This window comes from Gossypium hirsutum, chromosome A06 (genome assembly GCF_007990345.1).
Source record: "Gossypium hirsutum isolate 1008001.06 chromosome A06, Gossypium_hirsutum_v2.1, whole genome shotgun sequence".
Lineage (NCBI taxonomy): Eukaryota > Viridiplantae > Streptophyta > Magnoliopsida > Malvales > Malvaceae > Gossypium > Gossypium hirsutum.
Genome location: NC_053429.1, coordinates 17,384,039 through 17,403,383, shown reverse-complemented (window position 1 = coordinate 17,403,383; position 19,345 = coordinate 17,384,039). Strand labels below are relative to the sequence as shown.

Below are 19,345 nucleotides of genomic sequence, written 5' to 3'. Positions count from 1 at the left end.
CAACATGACAGCTTACGTATTCTTGGCCTGACCCGATTGGTGCCTTTTTGTCAAACTTCAATTTATTTTATTTAAAAATCAAAATAATATGATTTAAATAAAGTAATTTAGTATGATAATTATTTTAATTTTTTATTTAATAAAAATTTGAATAAGATAAATAGTTAGGTTGTTATTAATGTAAAAAAAATTATTTATTTTATTTTATTAAACTTTAAAATAAAATATTTTTAAAGAAATATATTCAAATTATCATGTTTATCTTTCATCCAAAACTATCTAAAAAAATATCAAATATTATATTAATAAAATTAAAATTAAAAAATAAACAATCTTTTAAAATTCAGTATTTAATTTACTTAAACAACATAATTATATTATTTATTACTAGTCTATCAAATAATTTTTAATATAAATTTAGCACAATTAAAAATAAATTTCCGTGACTATTTAATTAGCACTCGTTTTCTTATTAAACAAACAAAAGAGATTTTATAAAAATAACAGAACCAAAATCAAGACAAAACAAATTATGATGGAGAAAATAAAACTAATCCATACTAATATGATTACTTTATACATTCGATTCCGCATTTTACCATTACAAAATAAAAATGATATTAATAGAAGAAATGTCTCACTCATTGTGGTTTGCCTGTAATAAAACCACCTAAGCAAGCGAGACAAATGTTTAACATCTCTACGTGTACAACAAAAAAATATGTGTCCAAAAAAAATTAACACCGAACAAGATATCAGCATCACAAATTCAGATATAGAAGTACAATTACCCAACAGTGCACTCACCAGCAATAAACAGTTGGGTTCAACACTTATATCCACAAAAAAGCCTTCAACCATCCATGGATCAAGCAAGACCGTTGTCGAACCTGTGAAGCATTTAACCACATGACCCTGTCATCTTGAAGTATTGTTGCATATCCAACCGATCCGCATTCAATGGACCTATAAGCATCAACATTACAATTAGTCCACCCAAGCGGTGCCTTCATGACGCAGCAGCAAGAGGAACCTCGTTAACACTTATTTTAAGAGATTACAAAATGTGCATCTTCCATCAATCATAATTAAAATTAATTCAATACACACCATAATGAATTGAAAATCTAACCTATATTAAAATAAATTTAGATATAATCCACATATAATATTAAAATTTAAACTAACTGAAAATTTATAAAACATTTACGCAAATTGAAATACTTGAATTCTTAAAACCATAATTTTTACCAACATTAAAAATATTTTATTCCCCGCTTAAAATTTTAAATTATAAATATTGGTTGAACTACTTCTCAAAAATAAATATTTGTTCATTACAAACCATATATGAAAATATTACAAAAGTGGCTCTTGTACAATAGATCTATCAAATATTTATGTGTATGTGACAATAGAATTTATAATTATTATCCATGTCTATACCAATAAATAAAAGTTGTCTTGTTGCTCGATTTTGAGTTCCCAAGGCTTGATTTTAAGATTACCATACAAAGAAAGTAATTTTAATGTCATGAAGCTAAATTAAAAGAGGTTGTTGTCTAATTATTTAAAATGAAATAAAATTAATTAAATAAAGTTACACATCTATTTTAATACGTAAAAATTGTCATAATTTTAATAAAATTAAAATAAGACTTGTATAAATATTTATTGAACAATTAATTTTGGTTCAAAATTAATTAAGAGCCAAAATATATATGTGAACTTAAAAAGTGACCCAACAAGGGTTAATAGGCGGTTGGCCATAGAAAGAAACATTGTTGTCCAAGCAAGTAAGAATGTGGCATTAGAAGTCCTTTTGGGACTCAGTTTGCGACCCAATTTGTTATACTCAACCTAGGACTCTTTATTTTATTTGTAATTCTAAATAATTAGAACTTTAATCAGCTCTTTATAAATGTCTCAAATTGGCTGAAGAGAGAAGATTGATGAAAATCCTCGAGTTAATGAGAACTAAAATTCCTTAGTTGTTAATTCACTCATTAGGCTAAAAGAGAGAGTTTGCTTAGGAATCGTTTTTCTTTAAAGAGTTACGATTCGATACTTATGTTTATGTTTAGAACGATTCCCACACATCGTGTGATATGTGAGTTAGAATGTTATGACCCAAAATTCATGGGCATCAAAAAAGTACATTGTCGGGCCTCCGTCTTAGTGAAACGGGTTTGTAAATAATTATTAGGAATAATTATAAGTCTAGTAGTGTGTTTAATTAGGTTTTAATTAAGTGAAATTAGTTCAATTTAGAGTAATTAGTAAAAAGGACTAAATTGAATAAGAGATAAAAGTTGAATTATAGAGTAATAGAAAATAAAAAGGACTAAAATGAAATTAAGCCATTTATATGAAATGAGGCGGCATATATGCATTAAAATCTAATATTTTTGTTTTAATTATATATATATATTATTTTATGTTAATTTATAGTATTATAAATTTATAACTTAAATAAGTAAACAAATCAAAACATGCCAATTGTATGATTATAATTAAATATATGTGTAAAATACAAAAAAAATATACTTGTAATATATTTGTATATTTTCTTAAGTAATAAGTAAAAGATATCTATTGATTATTATTATTTAATTGATATTATATTAGTGAATAAATTAATAAGTTGAAAAATGTAGGATAATGAGATGATACATGTGTAATAATATGTATAATACAATTATAATAAAAGTATTATTTATTAAGTAGATATTTATTATTTATTATTAATAAGTTAAAGATATTTATTAGATAAATAATTAAAATTATAAGATTTTTAGTATGAAAAACAAATTAGATAATGATATTTGTAATTATATGAATATACACATTTGTATTATAATTATGTATTTACTTAAATTTTAAGTTAAAGATATTTATTAATTAAATATTGATATTATAAGATTTTTATTTGTTAAATGAATAAAAGAAAGACAAATGGACGATAATGATAGTGTACAAATGTACAAAGATACATGTATACAATTTATTAAATTAACTTAAATATAAATATAAAATAAAGCACGAAAGCATAAATAAATAAATAAACAAAACCAAAAAAAAAAACAGAAAGAAACAGAGAAAGCCATTCGAAAGTGGGAAATGAAAGAAAGAACAAGAAAAGGAGAAATTGAGGTTTAAAAGCTTGAAGCTTAATTTGGTAAGCCAATTAAGCTATTTTCTCTTAAATTTGATGTTTTAGAAGCTTTAAAATAAAGTTTTGATGAAATTAAGTTGAGGTTTTGGAAGTTTTTAGGTTTTTGAATATACTTCATGTTGAATAAAATAATGAATTAGGGATTTAATTGAATGAAGTTTAAGTTAGAATTTATTAAAGGATTAAATTATAAATTAGGCTATAAGTTTTGTGTTGTAGGGATTAAATTGAAAGAAGTTTTAAATGAGGGTTTTATTATGAACATTAGATAATTAAGTAGGATATGGAAGAAAATTGAATAGAAATAAAGTATGAATTGAGTTAGAAAAGTAAATGAGTTGATTAGGATTAAATTGGAATTAGGGTATAAATTGAATAGAAATTCAATTATTATTGTAAAATTAGTGCTGTAATTAATAGTATAATTATTAAATTTTTGTAGCTAATAAAGAATTCGAGGTATCGGCACAAAAAGGAAAAGAGAAGGTCGTCGAAGAGTAACTGCGAAATTCGGGTTTGTATTACAATAATTTAAATTATTTATTTATTCATTAAATGTTAAATTAATTTATGTATATGGTAAGTAAATTATAAGGTAAGTGTTATTGTTGAATTGAATGAAAATTGAGTTGAATGATGAATATGTATTGAAATTGAATTGTATGTGGATTGAAATGGAAAAGTATACTGAATTGAGTTGTAATTAAATTGAGAATGAAATTGAAATTGAAAAGTAATATGGATTACCGTATTAACTAGTCGGGCTGAGTCGGATATAATTGGCATGCCATAGGATTTGGAAGAGTACGGGATTTATCGGCTTTGCCGATCAGGCACTTTATATATCGTATATCAGGCACTTTATGTGTCGTATCAGGCACCTCGTGTGTCGTTTCAGGCACTTATGTGTCGTATATTGATCAGGTACTATGTACCGTTTAGGCACAATGTGCCGTACTGGTATGTTTGAGTTGGAATCCATGTATCCGTCAAAGTCCGGGTTTGTCAATAGGGTGAACAACTGAAATGAGAAATTTAAAATAAATTGATTGATTATATTATTGAAAATATTGAAAGAAATAAGAAAGTTGATTTATGTATTGAAATTGAGTTTGAATATGAAAGGCATGAACTTAATGTTCATGCAGTGATTGAAATTGTACATGTGATATGTGATGGAAATTGAAGAATAACTAAAAATTGTATTGTATTGTTAATTAATGAAAGTTTAAGAATAAATTGATATTTGAGAAATTAGATAGTTACATGCATGGTAATTATAATTCTTTATTGCTATTATAAATTGAATTATGATAATACCACTGAGTAAGGAATACTCAGCGTACGGTAGTTTTTGTGCGCAGGTTGATAGTAGTCCAGTGTCTCGGTCCAGCATCCGAAAGATCCCAACTCCAGCATCAAGATTTTGGTGATGTTTTCTTCCTTTAAGTGAAAGTGGCATGTACATAGGTATTATAATGGTTATTTTGGTATGTTATATAATTAGGTTGTAAATAAAAGTATCTGGTGTTTTGATGTTTTAAACTAGTGAAATGGTAGAAACTTGTTTATGGTATTAGTATGAATTAAAATGGTATGAATGATTTTATGAATTAATTAGAAATGGTAATTAAGTTATCAAGTCAATATGTTAAGTATAATTTAGGTATATTTGAGTATGTAAATGCATTGGTTGAATTACTGGAATTGGTATTGGTTGCTGTTTGAAAATTTACAGGGAATGTTAAATATTTATAAAGGGGGTTATACTGATTTTTAAAAAAAAAATTATTATGAACTTATGATTATATTATAATATGTTTGTTATTTATTTAAGATTTGTAAATTATCTGATATGTCCGGTAATGCCTCGTAACCCTGTTTCGATAACAGTTTAAGGTTAAGGGGTGTTACATAAATAATAGTAGAGAAGATCCGATTGGTTGAAAGCAAAGATTGAAGTTACGTGAGAATTTCAAAACAATCTCGTAGGATTTTGTAAGGTCAATTTTGACTAAACTTTTTGAGATTCTTTGACTAGCTTTTCTGGTGATTATGTCCTGAATTGTAGATATTTGAGCTCTCTTTGAAATGATTTTTAAATTATCTAATTTCGAGGTTTGTAGCTCGAGATATGTTCATTTTAGGAAAGTAGTATAATTCATAATGGAAAGTTCAAAATTAATCATTAGGTTTTACAAAGATAGCTTATACTTGACTTTTTAAGACCTTCTAACCACCTTTTTGGGCAATTATTGTTCTAAAATCATATATCTTCGAGTTCTCCTCGAAACGGTTTTTAAATCACTTGATTTTGAGCTTTGTATCTTGAAATATGATCATTTCTGTAAAGGAGTGCAATTCCTTACAAGTAGTTTGAGTTAAATTGCAAATAAACTTATCCAACTTGTTAAAGCGGATCATAACACAACTAAGTATTAGGTTATTGATGTTCTATTATTCTTAACTATTTGAGTTGATACTCACAAGACAAGCCTCACTATAGATACTCACAAGACAAGCCTATATCAATCTCACAAAGGTGATAATATTATAAGTCAGACCCATATCAGGCTCAATGCAAGGCTCATCCATGAAAAGACCTAATAGGCCATCGAACTTCCCTTAATTACCTAAATCCAAAAAAAACTCCCAAATTTGTGGCATATGAAAAAGGAAGAACTCTTTGACCCGTTACCGAAAATTTTTACATCGAACAAGTGACCAATAAAAACCAATGACTTTTTAGCTCTCAACAACCCTACCAAATTGTTAGAAAATTTTGATTAAGAAAATGATTTTATGCTACAACGGAAGTCCAAAAATTTTGAAAACCGAGTTGATTTATGATATTTATAGTAATAAGTCTTCTCTCAAAAAGTACTTATGCTTTGTGTTAGATAGATCTATATTGTTCTTGGCTTTCAACCAAACGACTTTCTACGCTACCCTCGTATCCCGAATTGCATCGAGTATGGGCTCGAGCAACATGAACCAAACATAGAACAAAAAATGACTTAATCACTTTTAGGAAAGTGACTTTCTCAATAGAAAGTGATAGAAATTGGAATTCCCATAAATTAAAAGTTTATTCTTAGAAAATAAGTTCTCACCAATGTTAATAGTTTTACCAGTGCCATCTATTTAGAGTGAAAGATAAGAGAATATTGGTTGAATAAATATAACACAAATAATATTTATTTAATAGAAAATCACTCTCCTAGTCTAACTAGATGAGGGGGAAGGGGTGACACACCATAGATAAAAACACTAGTGTTGCCGCCCCTCACATGTAAAGTGAAGGGAAATAAGTCTCTCATATATTAGGCCTAATGATATGTGCTTCTTTGGACATTTAACCCAAACATTTTATAATTTAATCCAACCCAAATTGATTTATATTCTCAAAATAAATCTTATTTATTTAATTTAATTAACTAAATTAATTTCTCAATTAAATAATTTTCTTAACTCAATTTTAATTCCATTAAAGTTTTGACGACTTTATTGTAAAAAAAATCTCTATAAAGAAATATGTTTAATTTCCATATTCAATTGATTTATAATGATTAATTAATTTAATTCTATTTTTGAACTACAATTAATTCAATAATAATTTGAAAGTTTTAAATTAATTCTTAAGTCATTTCTATACTCGGTGAGAAAACACATTCATTTGTGAATGCGACCCATTTATCTAACTTCATTTCTATTCATTTAAGTTCATTTGGTTCTACATGCAGTTTATTTCTGGTTTTAACAAGCTAGCGGATGGGCCAATTGGATATATATAATTAACGAGCAAATAATTTATAATTAAGTTTCAACTTTTTCCTTATTATTTATAAACTTATTTAGTCACAAAGTCATTCCACTATAATATCATGATTGAGCTCTCCCTAATTAGATACCATTACGAAAACTACTTAATCAATATGCATCCAATGGCATTATCATTAATGTGTTACCCTCATAGGATATCTTTAATCTCTTAGGGATAAATTCTTTCTAATATGATCCTATTTTATCTCATGGTAATCAGTATATCTTTCTTTATGAAAAGTCAATTACTGAAAAATAGTAATAAGTCATTACCCCAAAGACAAATGACCGGTGACCACGTTTGTTTTTCATCTATCATGTAATGTTGACGAGAGGATGTCATTTACTCATTAGTTGGGTTATGAATTCAACTATTGTGAATGATGCTACATACTGCGAAAGTCGTATATCCAATGCATCCGCTTTCGTTTCCTTATCTATTTAAACTTGGGCTTTTATTTACATTAAAGTATATGAGTCACACATATATAGTTCATCATCCACTCAGGATTAATATATGTCATGAATGTCACAAGTGAATAAATCTATAAACGAATATAGGATCTATTCTACTTGAGTCATATCCGATGTTTTATCAGTCCAGTTAGTTACATTTATGTCTCTATCTTTTAGGAGTCATCCGCTCCGATGCTTAAGATAAAACATCTCCCCAATTGGACTTTATAGATAACATATTAGTCTTTCAACTGGTTTGCTCATTTCTGATTAGATTAAGGACATGTTTAAGTTCATCTGCTAATACAAGATGGCATTCCGTATTACAATCCAACCACATAATACTGCTTAGTATTAGTTAAACATTATATAACTAGTGAGCCAATATGTGCTTCCATTTCGATTTTGCTTTATATGCAAAAATATTAAGGACAACATACAAAGAGTATTGATGTAATTAATAAATGTTATTATTAAATCAATTTGTTTTAAAAATACTAAGTATACAAAATGAGTATACTACACTTCAGACATCAGATCCAACACAAATCTATTATCAATTACCATTACATAGAAAAATAAGATTAAAGGAAAAGCATAGGGATCAAACAACTTACTAAAGATCAAGCATACCGCCCGTTTCAACGCAAGGAATGGAGGCAAAAGGGTTGATCATATCAGAAGGCTCATTAGAAAGAAAGGCAGTTTTATTAATCTATTAAACGAAGTGGCCTTCTTAACCTTTAATATGTAACCTTATCCGGATCCTCTATTAGTGTTAGAACCTACGATAGGATATTGTGATGGCTTGAAAGACTATTCAGTAAGCTCTGACCAAAAGGATTACATATTTTCAAATTGCATGTATCTTTTTTTTTTCTCATTTCCCTACCCAAACACTCACCATTCTCCTTTTGAATGATTAACTTGCAATGCAAAGAAGATTTTGATTTGCACCACTGCATGATGCCCTGGCTCAGGGCTTAAACCATTAGGTAGTGACTCAACTCCATATCATCCATATCAATGTCTTTTGTTTTTTTGCTCCTTCTAGAGGTTGTTCGAGCATGCCATGGAAATGTTTTTATTAGAGGATGCACTTTCTACTTTAATGATGGATTGGGATATTTCATGTTCTTACACGCAACACATATGATATTAAACACATATGTCATGGAAATGTCTTCATCAGAGGATGCACTTTCTACTTCAATGATGGATTGGGACGTCTTATGTTCTTACATGTAACATATATGACATTAAAAACTAATATATATAAAAGTACAAGTTGGAAGAAACTTTTGAATTACCAATATAATTTTTGTTGTTCATTATATTATTGAATTTTTCATTTTAAATATTTTTTTATTTATAAAAGTTATAATGTTAATAAATAAAAAATTTAATTTTTCTAAAATAATTTATTAAAAGCCTATTACTTATAAATTTAAAATTTTATTAAATTAATTTATATTTATATTATTATGTTTCGGTTAGCGAAAAAGGTAAAAAGAAAAGAAATATATATTACAATTTCGATAGCAGATTTTAATTATTTATCTACTAAGTAATTTTATATTTCATATATAAGATTTTATAAATAATATATTATATTTACATTATTTATATATTATCTACAATTCATTACTGTCAGTTTACTGAACATTAAAAAAAATTGAACAGTGGACAATTTATCAATTTTTTTTATAATTCTTACAAATGTTTTAATAGTGATTAGAAATTTGTTATTAGCATTATATTTGAATTATCAAAATAATTAGTATATATTAATTATGTTTTTAGTTATTATTTTAGATAATATTTCTTTTCATTAATTAGATAATGTGAAATTATATTGTATATTGAATTAATTTTCTTAGTGAGTATATAAATTATTTAGAATTATATATGGTTTGTAATATTCTAAAAACATTACTTGCATAAATATGTACAATAGACTAAATAATTAAAATATGCGCATTTAAAAATAATGATAAATAATCTTAAATTTAGAGTGACATATTCATAAATCATAAAGAAAGTTTTAAATTAATTGATATTATTTTTTTATTATTAATTAGATGAAGTGAAACGATATTTGTATATTGTATTGATAAAAAATCTTTATGGTTTAAAATTTTATTATTATAATAATATTAAATATTGTTTTACACTAATATGATAGTAATTAAAAATAATATTTGAAAAATATACAGTTTATTTAAATTTTTTTGTCTTAAATTATAATATAACTATAATATTTAATCTCACGTGATCGCTGTTTTTATACCGAACAAAAATTAAAATTAATTCAGTGAAATTGCAAAATGATCCCTATAAATTACATGAAATAAAAAATAGGCCCTAAATTAAAACCCTAAAAGGGGTCATTAGCAAACGAGTCCACCGATCCCAAAAGCGTGGGTCTTCTTTCTAAGGTAAAGCGGCGTTAGAAGCCAAGAGCAGCCCTCCACCCACCTATCTATCATCTTTGCCTTCAATCGATAACGCGCTCTCTTTTTCTCTCATCGAAGGTAAAATTCACTTCCTTCTCTTAGATCTGCAATTTATTTTATTTCAAACTTTCTCCTAGAGTCCAGTATTCTCTCTTTATTATTGTTATTATTATTATCAGATCTATTGATTTTAAAGTTCAATCACTGTCCACAGTTATTTTATTTTTGCCATTTTGATTGCTTTTTTTATGTTATTTTAATTAGCTAATTTCATGTTCTTTTCAATTTCACCATTTATGTTGTTAACTTAGGCTTTGCCTGCCATTTCAGAAAAAAAGAAAAGGAATGTGTATGTTTTTAATTATTTTATTTTTATACGGTGCAGGTTTTGATGGCGTCAAAATTGCAGCAGTTGCAATCTAAGGCGTGTCAAGCGTCGAAGTTTGTGGCAAAAAACGGAACTGCTTACTACAAGCAATTGTTGGAACAGAATAAGCAATATATTCAGGAGCCACCAACAGTGGAGAAGTGCAATGAGCTGTCTAAGCAGCTGTTTTATACTCGACTTGCCAGGTAACTGTTACTTGCCTTTGGTTATGAAGACTTTCAATTTTTGAGAAACTGATAGCAATTTGTTGTTTTAGTATCTTTTCCTCTGATGTTGCTATGTGTCCATATATTTTGCTTTCCGAGTTACTGGATCTGCCTGCATCGGAATTACTACTAAATGCTAGTATTTTGTCTATGTATTGCACCTACATTATCATATAAACTAGAATTAATGTGTGTCAGTGCTTGACTATCTATGTTAACCGGACTTGAGGATGAGTATTAGATACAGGTATGCTTAAACTTGTGTAATTTTTTTGGGAGGATCATACGCTCGATCTATATGCAAATACTAGTCTCTCACAAATAGAGTACGGAGAGTAAGTTTATGACTTTATGTTTTTCAATTCCAGTGCCAAGAGTTTTGAGCAATGAAGAAAGTGAAAGTGAGACATGACTTATATTGTGTTGACATATCAAAGTTTTGTTGTAGAGCTCTAAGATTTGAGGTCTGAAATAACAAAATGCTTTTAATTCAGTTATTAAAAACTGCAGTGAAGGAAATATGTTATAACTAGTCCATTTATCAATCAAGTTGAATCTAGCAGTACTTCTTAGGCATAAATCAAGTCTAGAAGTTGTCTTTGATAGAGGTGACAATGTCTCAGGTTGTTTTATATGGAATTTCAGCTGTAAAGTGAAATCATGCAGTGTTAACAACTTTGTCATGTAGTTGTATCTGTCCACCACTCCACACTATTGCTAAGCTAATGATTATGGTGCTTTTTATCAGTATCTGCTAAAACTATATGTGATTGTTAAAGGAGAATTGAATCTATTGGCTTGTTAGACTAAAATCAAAGACCTTGGATTTTCTTCTACTAGTAGCAGAATTCATTTCTTTGGGGAAGAATGGGGAAACCATTGTTTAGAGAATTCCCTGGAAAAATGTCATTTTGTTACTCCTCTCTCCGTTTGTGGCTTGTGGTTTGCAGTTGAAAGCTGCCTTGCAGCTTACTAATAAATATGTCAACTATTGAGTTGACGAGAACCTCCTAATGCGATTGTGCATTCTCTTCAACATCATGGGAATTTCTGGGACTTTGCTAGTGACATCCTATGAACTTCTGAACAGAAAAGAATTAAGGAACAAAACAACTTGGCTGGTTTGTTTATGATTGGGCATGTTACAAAGAGTTAATCATACGGCTCCTTGTACCTTCTTGCTGTGTATATACTGTCTAAAAATCAGAAACCCGAGGACGTATCAGAATAACTCTTATTGGTGTAAATTTTGCAGTATCCCTGGCCGTAACGAGGCATTCTGGAAGGAGCTTGATTATGTCAAGAATCTGTGGAAGAATAGGCAAGAACTGAAGGTTGAAGACGCTGGTATTGCTGCATTGTTTGGACTGGAATGCTTTGCATGGTTTTGTGCTGGTGAGATAGTGGGGAGGGGTTTTACTTTTACTGGTTACTATCCCTAAGGAAAATCAGCTAGTAGAAGGCAGGGAGTCTGATGGATGTGTATGCCTTTTATCATCGTTTGCATGATTGAATTGCGGCCACTTTAGATGCACATTTTTCTTGTTTTGGTGAAATTTTTGAAGCTGAGAAATCAGTGGTTAACTTGCTAGCCTGAATAATTTTTATAGTCGAAATGGCTTAAGCTTGGTAAGCCTTACTGTTGTGTTTCTGGATATGTCAGCATAATGTACTGCACCCCATTCTTCTTCTTTCTTTGATTATTCCAATTATTTCATGCCACTGATTTGTGGTATAGCAGGGTGTTAGCTGAACTGCCAATTGGTCTATCCGCAGCCATGAAATTTGGATTATGGGTCAAATTTTAAGATATTTGCATTAATATTCAATAAATCAATGTATAATATAATTAAATGTAGGATTATTACAAAATTATTAAAAAACTAAAAGAAAAGGTTTCAATAGTTGGTATCTTTTTTACAATTGTTAGAAGGCAAAATTGGTCCGGATAGTGACGCGTTTCCTACTCAGTAATGCACAACTAAAAGTGAATTCCAAGTCTTTCAAGCAGGATGAACAAAGCCAAAGTATTTTTCATCACAGCTTATGGTTTAACTCATCGGTGTTCTTTCAACAGTTTCAGTTAGCTTTGTTGTTTCTTCTAGTAAGTAAGGAGTTTGCGGCTGTTGAACATGTCGTTAATAGAATTTTTGGAGTCTATTTTCTAGTGTACTTTTGATGATGATGAAGTGAATATCTTGGAAGCAATGGGTGGGACGACAGGTGGTTGGAAAATAAGAAAAGATAAGAGGGATTGGAAAAAGATATATTTTTATTTAATAATAAATTTATTATTTTATTTTAATTATAATCTGTCAATAGACATTTTTTAACGGAGTTAATGGTTGGACTAAAAGTGTTGCCGGAATCAAAATTTGAGTGTTATTTTTATCAAAAAAAAAATATAGTTAATTTTTTATTGACATCTTTTGAAATTTGAATTTTATTACTTGAAGAGAAATTTTTTTTTCATATAAATTAATTTGTTTTAAAATAATTATGGGTATTATTATTCAAAATTTTCTTGATTCTTCAATTAAATCTTTTTGTAACTCAAAAAATTTTGTGGGTCAATTGGCTCCACCACTGCCTAAAGTTGACCTATCTATCATTAAGCAATGTACATGGTGGAACCTTTGATGTTACACTCGTGCTGGTCTTGCATGGCGCTGAACCCTGATCTACCTTTAACGTAATACTAAAAAGGCATTTGGAAGAAAAAAGAAGACACACACCGCAATGGGTAAGCAAATGTATGGAAATAATTTCCAACCCCTAAATCGTTTATTTGACGCCACAACTCTACGTCTTCCTTATATTGCGCATTCCCTAATTTGAGCGAGTGTTGTAATGGAATTCGTTTACAGACTTAACACTCAGGATAAAATTTAAAGATAGAAAAAAAGGTTGGGAAAAAAAAATGAAGAAAGAAAAACCTACATTTTCAATTTCCTATTAACATTTTTTTATTCAGCTCTAACATCTTAATTTCCTTAAATCAAAATCAAAACTCAGTTTGTTTTCATGGTGTCTTCGAAAAAGATTTAAAAAGAAAACCATTCTCTCCTTATCACGCTCCCTAAATAATCAAAAATGCTTCGCAGGCGCTTGAAGCCAGAAAAATGGAAAATTATTTTCTTAATTCTATTTTAGTAATTGTTTCCTTAAAGTGGTTTTTGGATTGAAGAGGATGTGATCATATGGTTTTTCCCCTTGAATTTATGCAGCAAGATAGCTTTAAAGCTAGCCATACCGCGAATAAAGGTAATGAGGAACAAGAGGGAAGCACAGTTTAAGCAGTTCAAGAGGGAATTGGCTCAATTACTGGAGTCAGGGCAGGATCAAACTGCCCGAATTCGGGTATTGAATTTTATTTTATTTTTTTTAAGTTGATAAACATGATTTTTTTTTTCTTTTTTTGGTAATGCGGTGGTGGCGGTGGTGTTTATTTTGTTTTTCAGGTGGAGCATGTGGTTAGGGAAGAAAAAACCATGGTAGCATATAATCTTCTTGAGATATATTGTGAACTCATTGTGGCACGTATGCCGAGCATTGAGTCTCAAAAGTGTGTAAAAGTACTTCCTTTAGTATTTCATATTTTGATTTTATTGACTTTTAACTTGAGATTTATATTGAATTATGCTATGTTATATTCTTATTTAAGGGTTGGGAAGGGGCTGCGGATTGTTCTAGACTTTGTATAAAAAAACAGATATAATACAAACTTATAAAGAGATTAATGTTAAAAAAGCTTTAGCATACTTTTGTCTAGTATTTACTTCAAGCTTGGGTAATATGAAATTAGGAAGTTAAATGCGGGGATTAAACCTTTACCCTTGGTCTTTAAAACTCTTTACAGGACATCTGATTGAGCTGCCAAAAACTAGTTTGATTTCTATCCTCCTGCAAGAGTTTTAAATGCCTGTTTATTTAATTGGCTGGATATGTGTGCTTAAATGCATAGAAAGCTAATCATGGATAAATGCATTATGGCTAGTTAATAGAGAGGATGATTTTATAAGAGTTTTAGTTTTTCGACCAGATTAAATTATGTCAATCGCTAACAAACTTGATCATTCAGAAACTGCCCAATTGACTTGAAAGAAGCAATTTCAAGTGTCATTTTCGCATCTGCAAGGTGTGAGGAGATACCAAAACTCAAGGATGTCACCAAACATCTTACAACAAAATACGGAAAAGATTTTACTACTTCCGCTCTTGAACTGCATCCTGATTCTGGTGTTGGTCGAATGGTGAGTTTTCATGAACATAAACGGGTTAACAAACATTTATTGAAATGTAACTTAAAGTTCTATAATACTACTATTGATTGATCCTTTCCTTTTAGTTGGTTGACAAGTTATCTGTCAAAGCACCAGATGGCCCAACCAAACTCAAAATTTTGACTGCAATTGCTGAGGAACACAACATTAAGCGGGACCCTGAATCATTTGGAGCAAAAGAGTCAAAGGTTTATGACAACTTGATGGTAAGAGTAGAATAGTCCAAATTAGGTTTTTTTTTTTGGTTTGACGTGCCAACATACAATCAATGCTTAGGATCATTCTTGGAGAAATATGGTCGAATGTCATTTGTTTGTTAGAGATGGAATGGTTTGCTTGAAAACTTATTTCTTTCCATATGAATTTGCTTGTGCAGAATGGACCAAGTACTTTACCAGAGGCCACCAAAATTTCGGCAGGTCCTCATAATACCCAAGCTTCAACAAGTTATTATGTACAGAGACCTCCTAGTGTTCAAGATCCAAAACACATTGCTAAAAGTGATGTGCCCTCAAGCTTCTATCAGCACAAATCAAGATTATCTCTTCATCCTAAAAACTTTGATTATTCAAATACTAGTGCCAATAATTCAATCTCCTCTGTAGCTTACCATCCAAGATCAAAACCTCAACGTATGTTAATTAGAATAGAACTTGCATATGATTCAATTCTTTTGGTCTTTTTTTATTATTTATTTATTTATCATCATCATCATCATTATTTGGGTGCTTTCCTTAGCAGAACCTGAAAATCAAGGGATGGAATTTGAATTCTCAAATACTAGTGCCAATAATTCAATCTCCTCTAGAGCTTATCCTCCAAGATCAAAACCTCAACCAATGTTGATTAAATTAAAACTTGCTTCTTTCAATCCTTTTTTCTTTTTGACTTATAATTACATATTTGAGTACTTTTCTTTGCAGAAACTGAAAATCGAGGGATGGAATTCAGGAATTCAACTTATAGGAATGAGAGTGCTTCACCTAGGGAACATGGGAATATGGAATTCAAGGATGCTACTGCTGCTGCTCAGGTAGCTGCAGAAGAGCGAGCGAGTATGGCTGCTCCAGCTACTGCTGAACTTTCAAGTCATGGAAATATTGCCCCTCAGTACTCAATGGAATCTAACATATCAGGTCATGGTATGAGAGACGAGGAACCAAGAAAATATATTGGCTCGGCCTCTCAGTATGAATATCTTGCTAGACATCCAGTTGATACTTCCTTTCATGAAAGGAATTCTACAAAGTATGAACAAACTGACAGAAACGAACAACATAATCGAACAGGAGAGACTGAAAATGGTTTTACTAACTTTGTGAAGAATGATGGTAAATCTACTCACTGTTCTTCTAAGTCGACTGTGGATTCCTTCAATGAAAAACCATCAGTGAATAATCAAATTCCAGATGCATATTCTCAAATAAACTCATCTGTAGGCAGGGAAATGGAACATTTTTCTGAAGTGACTATGAAGAGAAACTCAGGCAATGAGATGCAGTTTGTGAACGAATTGCATGGTATTAAGAATCTTCAGAATGTTGATGATCATGATGTGAGGGACTGTGAACAGTCAAGCTATTCTTCTCATTCTCGATCAAACACTTTCATCAATGATTGTGATGTCACCTCTAATTTAGATTGGCAAAAGTCAGAAAATGATAATAGAAACTCAGGTGAAAAGATGCAATTTGTGAATGAACTGCATGATAGAAAGAATTATGATGTTACTGATTATCATGAAGAAAGGATTGGGAAGCATTCAAGCTTTTCTTCATCTTCTAGTTCAAGTATTTTTAATGATGATGTTGGTGTTGTATCAAATTTCAATCCTCAAAAGTTGGGAAATTTTTCTGTTGAGAATTCTGTTCTTCTCAATGATAAAGGAAGCCTTCAAAGAAACACAATTGAAACAACATATACTTGTGATAATGCCTAAGCAGTTTTTGATGATAATGCCTCAGCAGTTTTTGATGATGAAGGTACTTTTGATTTTGAGGAGGAGCACAAGGTACATGAAGACAATATGAACCTTTCATATCCATTTCAAAGATCATCGGCTCATCCATGTCCATGTACAAATTCTTTGGGCTTTAAGCAGAAGGTTGGATCACAAAAAGAGCCCTATTCACAATCGCATATTTTCTCAGAGCAGCGGTCTACTCCTGTCTTCTTTGAAAGTTCATCAAGCTCGACAGTTCCTTCACATGGAAATGACTTGCCTCCAACTTTTGATAAGTATGGCCCTAGCTCAGAAAGTGAAGATGAAGTAGACAAGTCTGATAGGAACAACAATCCTAGTATAGGGAGTCAGAAAAGGAATATGGATTCCCACCAAGCTGAAAACAGTGTTTTCAATCAACGGTTGGCTGGGGGCATGGAAGATACTGAACTTTCTAATGATTCTAGTCCGGAAGAAAGTAAGGAATTGAACTTTGGGAAGTTGATAGGTGGCCTTCGAAATAAGGGCTATAGGCATCCACCATATTTAAAGATTCCTCAAGGGAGTGCTTTATCCTCTGGAGAGGCAGAGAATGATACATCTGCTAGAATTAAACAAACATCCCCACCCCTAGCTGTGGAGGATTCAATTAGTACTAGATTTTACAATCAAGAATGGTGCAGTAGGAAAGGGAGTGGTGAAGTGAGTCAAAAACTCAACAAGAGAATATCAGTTACTTGTGTTGATTCTAGTGATGATGACTTTGAGGAGGAAAGACCAAAACAGACTTTTAGTAGCACTCGAGACCTATACAACATACTGCCAAGCTCTGAAGAAAATAAAAGATCAACCTCAAGGGTCCCCATGCCATATTTTGATTCAGGAAATAGTGATTCCGATGAAGATCTTCCTAAAACACGTTCAAAGGTTCATTCAAGCATTGGTTTTTCTCACAAGACAACTGCCTCCCCGAATTCAGGAAAAGGTTCCACTCTTAAAGCTACAGTTTCCTCCGAATCGACGCTAGTTTCTAACCCCATACCATATTTTGGTCCAGGAAATAGTGATTCTGATGAAGATCTTCCTAAAACAAGTTCAAAGGCTCGTTCAAGCACAATTTTTTCTCATAGGACAACTGCCTCTCCAAATGCACGAAGAGGTTCCACTCTTAAAACTACAGTTTCCTCTGAATCGAAGCTAGTTTTTGACCCCATGCCACATTTTGGTCCAGGAAATAGTGATTCTGATGAAGATCTTCCTAAAACAAGTTCAAAGACTCGTTCAAGCATGATTTTTCTCATAGGACAACTGCCTCTCCAAATGCAAGAAGAGGTTCCACTCTTAAAACTACAGTTTCCTCTGAATCAAAGGTAGTTTCTGACCCCATGCCATATTTAGGTCCAGGAAACAGTGGTTCTGATGAAGATCTTCCGGAATCAAGTTCAAAGGCTCATTCAAGCACTGGTGTTTCTCATAAGAGAAATGACTCTTCTTCAAATTCACGAAGAGGTTCCACTCTTAAAACTACAGTGTCCTTTGAGCCAGCGGTAGTTTCCGATTATGGTGGGGAGAAGAATTCCTCCTCAAGGAGTTGTAGTGCTGATGAAGCACTACCGGAGCTTCAGTCTCATAAAAGGAACTCAGATAACAGGAAAAGCTTTCAAAACTCCCAGTTGGCACCACAGACCAAAACGAATTCGTCTGATGGATCTTCAAAGTCATCAGAAAATGAACAGCCGTCTACTTCTGTCCCAATGATTGTATCATCAAGTAGCGCAGAAAGTTCGAAGGTTCAAAATTCAACCGAAGAGAGGCCAAGTTATGTTCACCCCAAGCTTCCTGATTATGATACTTTGGCCGCACATTTAAATTCTCTCAGGCAGAAGCACCAATGAATATGTATTGTATTTGCATTCTGATATGCAGTTTACCAATATTACTACTGATTTCGATGTGCATGTTTATACATGTTCTTTTCGAGGTTTATAGGAATCCAACTTTATTTGTTTATTGATTTGATTTCATAAACTTGTTTGGTTTGTGACTTGTAGTATTGCAATAAAATGTTCAAGTCTTTTGTGATTCTGATACGGGGTTGCGCGCGGACCAAGATCGAGTTGCCAAGTCACGAGAAACTCCTACGAAAACCCTAAACAATTAGATCTGAAATGAAACAGAAAATTAAAAGATTAGATTTTTGAATTTTCAGATCTGAAATAAAATCCCCAAATCAGCAAAGAATCAAATTGAGAATAGAAATAAGTGTTAGGGTTCTTGAAACCCTCAAGGAGATTGTGATTCTGCCCAATTGAACACCAAGATAGTTTTCCCCAAATTTCGACAATCTAATTTCACCCAAAAAGAGTATGGAAAAACCCTAGAAATTGGGGATTTGTGGGCTGATTCCTTAAGATAGAAAAAGGCTGAAAACACAATAAGAACAGAAAATAGATTAGATAATGATTCAGCACAAGTAGAAATAAAGAAAGAATTGACAGTAAGAAATTAAAAGATAAGTCCTAAGAAGCCTTGAAATCTCGAAAGATCTCACAACTCCCTTCAAACGGCTCTAATCTCCCCTCCAAAGAATATCAATGGCAAGAAGAAGGTTGAAGAT

General features: G+C 31.0%; 2 protein-coding genes across 2 annotated transcripts; both read left to right on the top strand.

Annotated features, from left to right (window-relative positions):
* The first annotated feature begins 9,730 nt into the window (after window positions 1-9,730).
* On the top strand, window positions 9,731-12,194 carry LOC107962757 (uncharacterized). Its single transcript, XM_016899256.2, has 3 exons — window positions 9,731-9,987; window positions 10,295-10,482; window positions 11,759-12,194. The coding sequence occupies exons 2-3, from the start codon at window positions 10,301-10,303 to the stop codon at window positions 11,943-11,945; spliced, it is 369 nt and encodes a 122-aa protein (XP_016754745.1). The 5' UTR covers window positions 9,731-9,987; window positions 10,295-10,300; the 3' UTR covers window positions 11,946-12,194.
* Window positions 12,195-14,316: 2,122 nt separating this feature from the next.
* On the top strand, window positions 14,317-18,102 carry LOC107962755 (uncharacterized). Its single transcript, XM_041115373.1, has 6 exons — window positions 14,317-14,414; window positions 14,585-14,756; window positions 14,852-14,992; window positions 15,163-15,418; window positions 15,710-16,711; window positions 16,754-18,102. Exons 1-6 carry the CDS (start codon window positions 14,317-14,319, stop codon window positions 18,100-18,102), a joined length of 3,018 nt encoding a protein of 1,005 aa, XP_040971307.1.
* The last annotated feature ends 1,243 nt before the right edge of the window (window positions 18,103-19,345 follow it).

Excerpts from the sequence above, each read along its gene's own strand:
- LOC107962757 (XM_016899256.2), top strand. The coding sequence starts at position 10,301 with ATGGCGTCAAAATTGCAGCAGTTGCAATCTAAGGCGTGTCAAGCGTCG. Across the intron at positions 10,483-11,758 it reads TTTTATACTCGACTTGCCAG|TATCCCTGGCCGTAACGAGG; the intron begins GTAACTGTTACT and ends TAAATTTTGCAG.
- LOC107962755 (XM_041115373.1), top strand. The coding sequence starts at position 14,317 with ATGCGGGGATTAAACCTTTACCCTTGGTCTTTAAAACTCTTTACAGGA. Across the intron at positions 14,993-15,162 it reads AGGTTTATGACAACTTGATG|AATGGACCAAGTACTTTACC; the intron begins GTAAGAGTAGAA and ends TTGCTTGTGCAG. Across the intron at positions 16,712-16,753 it reads AATTGAAACAACATATACTT|TTTTTGATGATGAAGGTACT; the intron begins GTGATAATGCCT and ends ATGCCTCAGCAG.